The following is a 12,517-nucleotide window of genomic DNA, read 5'->3' on the forward strand; positions in this document are numbered from 1 at the left end:
ATAAACATATGTTAGTTAACAGTCAATGTTAATTGTTGACGATCAGTCCCAAATGCAATATTACCCATATTAATTAACACATTAATTAGTTCGCATTTAAGTTTATTATTTTATCATAGAGAATACGTAACAAAAATTGCGCCGTATGTCATCCAAACTAGATTTCATGTGGACCTACAAAAAATCTGGAGTTCACTGTCTTCCTTCCCTGACACATAACAGATTAGATGCCTGGAAATCCTATTTCGGATGTTATTTGCGCTCAGACCGTTATCAATGACAAGGGAAGGTAACTCACTTCCTATCGTTTACAAACGACGAAACGATTGACCAATCAGCGCAGAGCATCCAGCATGGCTCAGTAGGCTCCACAACATTGGGCTCAGTTACCCCGGCCGGTTTGCCGTTGTCAATTTAATTAACGCTTCTCTAAATGAATTAGAAAAATTCAAAAACAACTGACGAACAACAATGAAAGGTATGTACACGTTTTAGGATGGCAATGTGGATTTGCTTGCCTTATTTTAGCTCTAATGTGGCAGCAGGGCCTAACGGTTTCAGACAAGATGATGGGTGGCGGTTTATTTGAAGTTTTCGAACTCATGTTTTTCTGTGTGCTCTTACGAACGAGTGGTCTTTTCTGTGAACTAAAATTTCAAATTGGCAATATAGTTAAACACAAGTAGTAAATTTATATCTGTACCCTCTCTATTATAGATAAAGTAGACTTTACTTCCATCCTAATTTTGAGTTGGTCACTGTCCCGCCTACGAACAGAACTGACAGCGGAATCTTAGATATTTCCAACTGATCTTTTCTAACGAACTGAAACAGACAAAAATGAATTGTTGTCTTTAACGTATTATTAATATTATTTTATTTCTATGTGCTCTGTGTTCTTTACTCGGTTTTATAGTACTTGATTGTTTGAAGTCCCATATTATAAACGGTTGGCTCGTTGAGCGTTGTAAAATTTTGAAAGCAAATGTCGTAGACTAAGTTCAAAATAAACCAATACTTACCTTATTATTTCAATCACTACTCCAAACACATCATTTTTCTCAAACTTAATAAAGAGAGGATAAAATTCAAATATAATTTATTGTTTCATATTATTTACTATATTTTTCAAACTATCGGCACAGATAAAATATGGGGAATCCCCGGAATCCCCTTCACCTGAAATTTTCTCGTGGCGTCTAGCGAGCATAAATTTACATATTGGATATTGATTAACATTCTTGTACGATAACAAAACTTTCGATTATAGGCATATATATGTTCAGACATGTAATTCTCAAATTAAATTAGTATGTTTGCTGGCATTTCGTAGACATGTTTTCGATACGGCATTTGATTGGTTTATCGGTTTGACATGTCGACGCTTGTTTACATTTTCAACCAATCATCGCCGGGAATACCCCTTCTGGCACTAAAAATAGAATAAGCATATGTTGTATCGAAGTGGTGTTGTTGGTATAGATCTCGGTTTGACATTTCTTCATTCTATCCGAGAATTAATTCATGGACAACACGAAGAAATTAAGAAAATCATGAGTTTAGTTTCTTTTCGTAAGTATGCCTTTTGAAATGTATTTTAACACTTTGCAGTCGAATTTTATCATATTATAGTTCCTTGAGAATGTGAACCTGTAACATGTTTAGACAGCTGTCATTCTACCGGCGTCACTTGTTTGATATTTTTGGTAAATGTGATGTACTACATAAGGCTAAGTGATCCTAAATCGGATCTGTAATAACATATATATTTTCAAATTGACATACAGTTTTGATGTTAGTTGCTAACCACAGTGTATTGTGAATCAAATCAATATAATTTTGATGAATTATTTTTTTAAATTCTATTTTTTGTGACAGTGATTATTAAAGTGTTGCATATTACGTATATTGAGATCATTGATTTTTAAATGATGTGTGTTGTAGATACATAGCCTTAGTGTGGGTGCACATGTCTTTATTATAAACAATCCTAAATAATTACATAGCTAACAGACAGTATCACATGATAATATAATTAATATTATTTCCATACATTAATTACCTGAAGCCATATATTTCTGAAACAACCTCACTTAAAATTTTGGATTTGTTTTACTACTAAACACCAAATACTAGTTAGGTTACATTTAAGTGATTTGTCAAATATTCATTAGCATTACCTTAAATTGTTCCTTATTCAGTAAATCCTAGATTTGATGGCTATTATTAATGGGCATAATTCACATACCACATGATACCTGATAACATTTGTGTGGGACTAATAGAATCTTTCACCCCCTTTGGGGTAAGACAGGAGAATCTCAACCTGAGGGGTAAGATTCTTAAGTTGTCAAACACGAGGCTCTGCCCCCCGTGTACCACTTTGTGTCTCTAATAAAAGTGTCACTTATGCAAGCGAGGTTGATGTAACCTCAATGAATCGTCGTCTTCGCCGTCTTTGTGACGTCATTTCATTGTTGTCGTGACGTTATGATACTATTGCAGCGACATCATGATACTGTTGTCTTGATGTCATACAATTGTTGAGCATGTGCAAAGATCTCGTGTAGCTTGTCTTTACCCTAAGGTGAGATAGAAAAATCTCACACCGGTAAAACTGTGGATATCCTTGTCTGGGGTAAGAGAATAATAGAATCTTACATGGATCTGTGAAGTGGATAGGAATATCTCAACCCGAGTGAAAGATTTTGGCCGGTTAACCCGAGGCTTGCCGAGGGTTGATGGCCAAAATCTTTCATGAGGGTTGAGATATCCCTGTCCACTTCAAAGACCCATGTAAGATTCTTTATTTCCATACTTAGTAGAAAAAATGATGAAATTCCACCTTTTCTTCTCAGCTTTTTCATCGCGCCATTATCACAGAAATGTCGCTATGAGTCAAAATTGATGACGTCCTCTACAATGTGCGCCGCAGTTACGCCGCATGTATTGATGACATCACATTATTTGTCTAGCGTGTGTGAGCTGTCTTACACCCTCCTATGTAAGATAGAGATATCTTTTCCCTAGCAACGGCGGGATATCCCTGTGAAGTATGGGAGAATATTGTGTCTATTGGTGATGGAATGACATCTAAAGATGATGTCCTGTCTTTTCAGCGGGAAGATAACAGAGTTACATTCCATCACTACTGGAGATACTAGTCCCATACAAACATTATCGGGTATCACATGGTACATGAATTATTCCCATTGTCAAACTAGATAGACATGCATTATTTGACTATGAACTAGATGCTGATGTTATACTTGTGCATCATAGATATAAGAAGCTTTATATATCTTGTCAATTTGATGTCGTATTAATTCCCAAAAGCATTTAATTTAATTATTGATAAAAATATGAACAAAAGATGTTTATTCCTTGCAGTGCTCTCCGCTCTCAGTAAACTTCAGAAGTCACCAAATACCTTCATACCTGTTCATATGCATATGCAGCTGCGTCCCCGTAAACACCACCAACTGACGATATGGAACCTCCCCGAGGAAGTCCTCCTTCTTATTCTCAAAGGTCTACATGTCAGGGACATCCTCAACATGAGGACGGTATGTATCCATAAAGAAAATGTTGGTGATCAAACATGTCTTCATAAAAGATAAGATAATTTTGTCTACAAAGTAATTTCTTGACATATGGTAACAATTAACAAAATATGAGACAGTTTATTATGTTGATATTTAAAGTCATTATCAGATATCATATTTATATTATGATGAAATATTTCACATCTATAAAGATTGTCATTTTATTGTCTATGACTTCATAAACCCAAAATATATTGTAAACAATGCTTATTAGTTCTGTATGTGACACTTTTGTTTCCGTTGATAGGTACATCCTTACTTTCGTGACATAATAGATGGAAACTCTCCTGTCTGGGCTATGGCAAGTTTCCAGGATAACTGGCCAATGTGTAACAATCTTCACCATTTCGAGCAGTAAGTACACAGTAGGTGCTAACGCTAACTGTGAGAAACACAATTATACTTCTAAATGTGCTGGTACACATAATGGTATGTCTATACAGTTACATCTTATAACCTCAAACCTATATAACTTGAATACCATGTTCAATTCAAAGTACATATACTATGTAAATATACTATTATGATCCTGACACAAAACCTTTTGCTATATAAATTAAGTAAACATTTATTTTATAGTTTGATCAACATTGTATGATGTAAACACTTTTGTATTTTTTTTTTTTTTCAGAGCTGCAAATTTTGGAAATATAGAAGCTCTAATCAAGCTAGCAATTGCCTATCTATACAACGAGGGATGTAAGTTCTCAATGATTTATCGTTTTTGTTCTTCACCACTTATATCTTATTATTTATACATAGGTAATGTTTTGGTTTTTCATTCTGGAGGAAAAGTCTTAGATAATAATGGAAAGTATCTGATTTAATCAACAAAAATATTCTTATTAAGTGATTGAAAACAATGGAATTATAGAATAATCTAATAGTGTAACACATTAAGAACAAACATGTCACAATATCTTGAACCATACTAGATATTTTGGGTAGAAGTTTTCATCTTTACACATTTATGATAATGCTTTTGTATGTTAACAGTACCTGAGGATGACCGTCACGTAACCAGCAATGGTGAGAAGGCTGCCGATATGTTCTGTAAGATCGAGAGCCTTACTCCTGGGACTGAACCATTTTCGTGGCTATTTATCCGTCCTCCGTGGTCACTTAACGGAGCGTGTTGTAAGGAGACCGTGTTCACTCACATGAAGAAATACTTAGAAAAGGTATATTTCATAACTGATGAATGTTTCAAATTACTTAATTACATTAGTTTTTCAGATAGTACTGAATTTAGGAATATAGTTATTGGTATGTTTTATAAATTGTTAATCACAGAAGATCTATCGAATTACCTTGGTCTCCTTTTACATTTAATAGTAACTTTCAGATTGTTTGCTATCTGGAATAGCAATATCTTGGTATCATTTCAGAAATATATTTATATATTGTAGCAAAACAAATAACATGAAATTTTTTATGTATGCTTTATGGTTTGTAACTTTATTTATCATGTCGTTTGGTTGTGTTTGACAGCATCCTGATAATGGTGATGTACAAGTGTGTGTAGCTAAGACTGTATCTCTACTGGAGGAGGAGGCGACAGGTGATCAGACACAACACTATCTCCAGCAGGCCGCCCAACACCAGTCGGGTGTGGGCGCATACCTTCACTGGCAACACCAGTGGCAGGACCGTGTGTGTGATCGCGCATGCAGACTCGAGAGTTTACGACAACTCCGCCAAGTGGCCAAACTAGGGAATATGGAAGCTAATTTAACTTTATGTAAATTCTATGCCAAAGAAATTTACTGTGGTGTAACTGCTAACCAAGCCGCCGTCACAGTTCGTGACTTTGTTCATTCTGTCTCATCAATCAATGTTCAGAGTTGTTTCAAAACGTCACATGAACTGACGCCTTCCATGAGATATATCCTGGTAGACTGGCTTGTAGAAGTGGCCGGAATGAAGGACTTTTCTAGTCAGACTCTCCATGTGGCTGTTAGTGTTGTTGATCGATACCTCAAAGTTCACAAGACAACACGCTCTAAACTACAACTCCTCGGGGTTGCTGCAATGGTGCTATGCTCCAGGTAAAAACCTTAATCTGAGATGATTACGTCCTCATTTAATACACTTTGATTTTAAAGAAAATTTGCGCTGAAATTAGACTGAACAATTATTTTAAATGTGTAAATTCATCAATGTGCTATATTGTTCAAAGCTAAATTGATCTTTTGCTAGAAATTTGATTGCACTTAAAAAGTATGTAGTACAGTATTTGAAAGACAAAGCTACAGTATCTATCATTTAGACATTGTTCTTAAAACCACAAGTTTGTATACAAGTTTGTCTTCTTTTTTACTGGCTTGTATCATTTCAGGTTTTCAAGAGTTGTGCTATTCTTGTTTTGGAGTTGGTTGTAGCTTGATGAAGTTTTTGAATTCTCACCTGCTGTTTTTTGTTTAGATTTTTAGGTAAAGACATTATCACCATTCGGGAGGCTGCCTGGCTTACTGACAACACCTACAAGTATGAGGATGTGGTACGCATGATGGGAGAGATTACTGCGACACTTCGTGGTAAAATCAGAGTCGCCAACAGTTTTGATTTTGTTGAACTGTTTTCGTTGTTGGCAAGTCTTGACAGGAAAAGTTCCTTCCTGGCAGAATACATCTGTGAGTTGTGTTTGCTTCAAGCCGAGATGGGCCAGTATAAACCAACAGAGATTGCTGCAGCGTCCGTCCTTTTAGCACGCATTCTTACAAGACTAGGTATGTTTTCAAACTTTTCGCACACATTTTGACTCTGAGTAATTAAAAGAGTAGTTTAAAGTTTAATTGAATTAAAGTTGCAGGCCTTTTTCATTTCTTCTATATAAAATTATAGAAATGAACATTTTTGTTGCATGTTTGGAAAAAGATTTTGAACAATAATTTAGGAATAAAATGTACTTTTGTGGAATTCGGGCAAAACTTCAGACAATTTTCATTGGGACTTTGTCCATTATTGGCCACAGAAAGCCTCAAGTGAATGCAATAGGCTGTGATTTGTAAAACCTACTGCCATTAGACATGAACATGATGCCTAACTGTATACATATTCTATCCTGTAGATGATCCTTGGCCAAAGCGTATGGTCCAGTTTACTGGCTTCACCATAGAAGACATCAGCAGATGTGCCTTCCATGTCCATGAAAAATGGTAAGTGTCAGTCAGCTACAACAAACAGGTCGGAGTTTGTCCCTTAAACACTAAACAATACTAGTGCTAAAAGGCCAATATCTTTAAATCTTATTTCTCATTATCCATTAAATGTAATAATTTAGATACAACTGTTAAATAAGGATTGCTGAAGTTTTTACCCAAACCTTTTAATACTTACCCAGTTTTAACTCAAAATAAATCTGCTGAATTAGATTTTCTTAGGAATTAATAGACATTTCAACTTTTCTGGCATCTTGCTTTGATTCCAGAACTTCAGGTTTTTTCCTTGCTGCTATCTGGGGGGGAAATCAAGTTCAATAAACAGATTATCTACATGTGTAGGGACAAGTAAAATATTTGAAAGACAGGATATAGGTAAAGTGTTGAATGATTTAGGGTTTTGTATAAAAATGGTTTTTATTTTATGGATGATGAAAAAAATAACCAATTGAGCAAAAATCGTTTTCATGTCAAAACAGTTCAAAAGATTGAAAACCGAGTTAACATTTTGGCCTGGATGGGTATCTGACCTAGAATTTGATTCTGTTTCAGTTTCCTGGAAGGTTCTGTTGTAGACCACCGCGATGTCACACTCCAAGCAGTGAAGCTACGCTACTCGGACAAAAAATTTATGGAAGTTAGTGAGATGGAGGTAAGATTTTCACTCAAATCTAATATCACTGAAATCTCTCCTTAAACTGATATTGTATTACATATGGTAAGACTACATAATTAAATATGTTGTTATATGAAATGAAATGGAGAAAAGATACTCTACGTAGTAGTACAGTGAAACACCTTGCTAGTTACCTGCAGTAATGACTGTACTTTGAAACATTTCTGAAAGACTTGCAGTAATAAAAGGAACAATAATCTTATAGACATATTGTGACATGAATTTTAAAGACTTCTCCTGACAAATGTATTTCCTGTTTTTAGATAATGAGTTACGAGGAGCTATGTACCATGCTCGGAGTCACAGATCACATCCAGCAAGGTCTCGACGTCTGTGTCAAGTTTAAGAATGACGATGAACTAATCCTGTCTCCTTCAAGGAAAAAGCGAAGGTGTGAAAGGTGAGTCACTGTAACAATCAAAAGTCCATGATTTAAGGCAATGGTTTACAGGATATTTGCCTTGAGAGTAAATGCTGCATTGTAAAATGTTCGCTTTTAGTTCAAATCCAAGAATAATGAATGAAGTTTACTGTCAAATTCAATCCCTACCCCCCTGCCTTTTTTTTTTTTTTTAATTGGTCTCAGGGTTAAAATTGCAAAATATATATACCTTGGAATAATTCAACATGTATTAAATATAATTTACTGACCTGTGCCGATACTGTACTATAGACATAGTCCTCTTTGTTCTCCAACAAGTAATTAATGATGTGATTTCCTTGCTTTTATAGGAAATTCCCCTGTTTCGAAGGCCGAGAGAATACGGCCACTCCTTCAATTGAGAAATGTGCTGAAATGGATGAGTCAATGTTGTCGGGCTATGATGGTGATAAGGAGGATGAGGAGAAAGATGACAGCGATGACTCCTTCCTCGAATATGATGGTAGGTGTATTATAGGATGTGCTCTCAGTAAATGTTATTCCTGCCTGACTGAGGTTATCTCCCTTAGACTGATTAGGATAATGATACATCATATACACCAAACAGACACTCAATGTCATGCAATTTCCTATCATATTATGGTGTGCTCTTGGCAAATGTTCTTCCTACTGGAATGAGATTATCTCCCTTAGACTGTGTGACATAATGGTATGCACCAAAAAGACGGTTTCAAGTAATCAGACTTTGTTTCATTTTAATGTGAAAGGCTTTTTTGAATTTTACCCTCCCTAACAATCAAATATGTGACTTGAAATTTTCAGTACTAATATTTTTTTTATACATTGAGATTGATTTGAAACATAATTTTGAAGCAAAAAAAATTTTTTTTTTTTAAATCGACAGTAGATTATCTTATGTTGTCAAAGCCATTTTAATTGAATCAAACTCATCACATTTCTTAGCTCATTTATTTAACTCTTTTTGTTATTTTTCAGATTCCAGTGAAAGTTTGAAATCTGACGAACTTTGTGATGGTGCTATGGGTTCTGATAGTGATCTTCCAAGTGAGGGTCAGTTGTCTGCCCTTGGTCTTGGCAGTCCGAACATTAGATCTTCGTCTGGTGTGTCCTCACCAGGGTCATCAGGTGGGGAGGCCAAACTAAGTCCCCTCCTTCCCCGCTCCTCTCTAGGTATATCTGGTCATGCCTCGCATGTGTTTGGAGGAGTTTGTATACAAAACAATCGTGTCAGTGAATCTGAAGGCAGCAGTTCTCATTTCTCTCCTCAAGCGTCACTGAGAGGTTTCGTCCAAGGAAATGTTTCAAGTTATATGACACTAAGGAAAACAACTAAGAGGAAAAGCAGACAGTTTCTCTTGGAGAATAGCCCTGTGCAAAAGCAGTGACACAGGAGTGTGTGAATGTTGAGCAGCTGTGTCTGATCTAGTATGAATGTGGTAAAACTTAGATTTGTATGAATAAGGTAATATTTTCAGGATAAACCATTTTCTTTGCATTAGCCACTGCATAGTAGAATGGAACTGCAATAATCATGTGGCCATTATTTTCCATTTTTATTTCCTCCACACTGTTTTATATGTATTTTAGACAGCATTTACAAAACGTTACGTGATAAGGATGTTAAGTGTTTGTATGACCATGATCAACATGTAAATTGTTTATATGACCATAATCAATATATGTTTGTAATGAATATGATATTAAGTTTTGGCATAACAGTTAATTTGTTAGTTATTATGAGGATTGTAGGTAAATTCTGAAATTACAAATTTTTGTTTAAAAACCAATCATGAATTTTCAATCGACATATTTGGTCAGGGCGTTAACAGGTCTATCATATTAAAGTGGTATGCAGATCTGTGCTGTATACTGTCCAGTCTGATAGACTTGACAAAAAATATTTATAGAATCACAGACAGTGCTATATTTATATATATTGAGATATATATTTGTGGGACACTAATATCTACTTCATTCTACCTTAGAGTCTATTTATATACTACTCTGGGAGTCCATCTATTTATATACTGGCCTTGGAGAGTTGGAGTAGAACCCCTGGTTAAAGCTTCCCGCATCACCTACCTCAACATTCACAGCTTCCACATTGGATCAGCCAATTAAGTGAAAGGAATGAGTTAACTTATCTGCCCAGTTTCTCATATCTGCCATAAATTTGTACAATTTTAAGGTAATGAAAATCTGTATATTAAACATCACATATAACAAAACCATTTAGTATGAGACGCCTCTACATTATTGTAAGCAGATGAAACTCTGGAAAAATTCTTTCTTTGGCTTTAGATTTGCTGTTGTCTGTTTCACAATCAATGATCAGCTGTATCAATGAAAAGTCAATCTTCTAGAATTTACTATATTTGATTTTCTACATAAACTTTCCTAAGGGACTTTTTTTGTCTTATACTTAACAAAATTTCAGAACATTTTTCAGAACATTTTTATCATCAATATTTGACCTAAATGGAGACAGCAATAACCCTATAGCCTTTACAGGTTTATGTCTGTACTGTATGTTAGTGAATACTTGTATACATGACCTGAAAATCTCATTCCTAGTTGTCAACCTTAAAGTGCCAACATATTATATTTTTGCCATTTTGTTTTTGCCTAAATGGAAATGTAGAGATTCAAGGTTTGTTGTGGCCCCTTGCTATTTGCATCAAATACAAGATTATTACAATTTGTTGTGTTTTCAAGTGTGTGTATGATCTGTCAGCTGAATGCTTGTTATCTAGGGAAGGCTATGTACACATTCATGTTCTCTTTGGTGTCTATGTTCCTTTCCCAGTAAAGCATGAACATCTGTTGTTAAATCTGATTTAAAGGCAGCTGTGACGTTATGTCCACACTTGTTATTGTCTCTCATGGTGCTCAAAGTATTTAACTAAATTATTACTTCACTTTCCCTGGCTATTGTCTCGTTAAGGTGAAAGTTCATGAGAAATATTTTAATTCAGTACCTGAAGAATTAGTTTCAAATTGTAACTACTTTGAAAATCTGAAAATTGTTTACTGACTAAGTTACTATGCAGATTCATTCAATTTGCAAACAAACCTTTTTTCATTACTCTATGAATTTAAAAAATAGTGACATCATTTCTGAAGTAGAAAAAAAATGGATATCTACTTCAAATATTTATTCAGAGATTTTTGTGTCGCCTGCAACGCAAGTGCAACACTTAGGTATCACTATGTCGGTGTCGGCATCCGGGAAACGGTTTCTGTGCTATAATTAATTATTTATTGTCCTATTTCAAATTTGGTATATCGCTTTATATCAAGGAGATCTCAGATGAGTTTGATAATGTTCAGAATTTGTCAATATTTGTAAGAGTTATGGGACTTTAAAATCGTCAAAACGGATTAATCCATGGTTTCCGCTTGATAACTTTAGTATTAATTTTTCCGATTTCAACCAAATTTGATATTTTGCATTATATCAACGAGGTCGTAGATGGTACTGATACTGGTAAAAATCTGTCAATATTTGCAAGAGTTACAGGACTTTAAATCATAAAAACATGGTTTCCACTCGATAACTTTAGTATTTATCATCAGATTTCAACCCAATTTGGTATATTGCTTTATATCAATGAGATCTTAGATGGGTTCGATACTGTAACTAACTATTTTTTGTGATGCTGTGCAGACGACACACCCACTTCCGTGGAATTCTTGTTCACTGAGAGACCTGATTGACTTTTGATTAAAGCAAGCTCAGATATTCATTCCATTTAATTGCTTAATTTGTGATTAACCAATTTAAGTTAACCTGAGCACATTTTATAGATCAAGAACAAAAACGGACAATTTTTTTTTAGTTCATTTAACAAATTTTACCAGGCTTACACAAAAACACAGGAAAAATGTAATAGATATTTTATGTTTAGTATATTTCAGTACAGATGTTTCTTTTTTATTCCTTACTGTTTTACTGAAGTAATACTTTGTTGCACTTAGAATTGGGCATTTGACTTTAGATCTCTGTAACCGATCTACTTTATTAAAGATAAGGACAATCTTGAAAAAAAAAAATATATATATACTCGTGATAACATGATGTTTTTGTGTACCTGGGGCCAGCATAAGGTAGATATGTGTCAGGTTGGTCACCTGTGTGCTGACTCGATCTGAAGTAGGATTTTGTGTTCTTCTGGGATCTTTTGTCCCTAAATCCCCAAGTCCATAGCATTAAAATTTATGTATATCATTTATATTTATATTTTTGTAACTAAAACAAAAGAAATGAATTTTATGTCTTTGTTGTTTTTAGTCTGCCAAACTTACCTTTATATGGTTTGTTTTAGGTCATCAAGTTTTGTCATCATCATCATCATCATCATCATCATCATCACATTTCACATTTTGATGTTCTACCATTGAAATGTGACTGAAACTTGCCTGAAATTAGTTGGACATGATCTAACCAAGTGATTTTATTTTTTGGGTTGATCCGAAATCCAAGATGGCTGCCATGTTAAAAACCCATTTTAAACTTCTGAAGTTCTACCTGTGCGATATGGGTGAAACTTAACTAGAATAATCCAGACAAAGTTCTTAACAAGTGGTTGATATTTGTCGACCCAATCTTAAATCCATGATGGTCGCCACAGACGCCATCTTTAAAACACATTTAGAACTTCTTCTGAGACAC

At 34.8% G+C, this 12,517-nt stretch overlaps 1 protein-coding gene across 2 annotated transcripts; it reads left to right on the forward strand.

Annotated features, from left to right (window-relative positions):
* The first annotated feature begins 318 nt into the window (after positions 1-318).
* On the forward strand, positions 319-12,113 carry LOC138323239 (cyclin-F-like). Of its 2 annotated transcripts, none has more exons than XM_069267671.1 (12): positions 319-478; positions 3,391-3,566; positions 3,853-3,959; positions 4,237-4,304; positions 4,602-4,786; positions 5,097-5,653; positions 6,030-6,334; positions 6,676-6,763; positions 7,319-7,418; positions 7,706-7,842; positions 8,175-8,326; positions 8,821-12,113. In XM_069267671.1, exons 1-12 carry the CDS (start codon positions 472-474, stop codon positions 9,228-9,230), a joined length of 2,292 nt encoding a protein of 763 aa, XP_069123772.1. In that variant the 5' UTR covers positions 319-471; the 3' UTR covers positions 9,231-12,113. The 2 variants fall into 2 exon arrangements, with proteins under 2 accessions (XP_069123772.1, XP_069123771.1); XM_069267670.1 differs by lacking the exon at positions 319-478 and adding an exon at positions 1,433-1,572.
* The last annotated feature ends 404 nt before the right edge of the window (positions 12,114-12,517 follow it).

This window comes from Argopecten irradians, chromosome 5, assembly GCF_041381155.1.
Source record: "Argopecten irradians isolate NY chromosome 5, Ai_NY, whole genome shotgun sequence".
Lineage (NCBI taxonomy): Eukaryota > Metazoa > Mollusca > Bivalvia > Pectinida > Pectinidae > Argopecten > Argopecten irradians.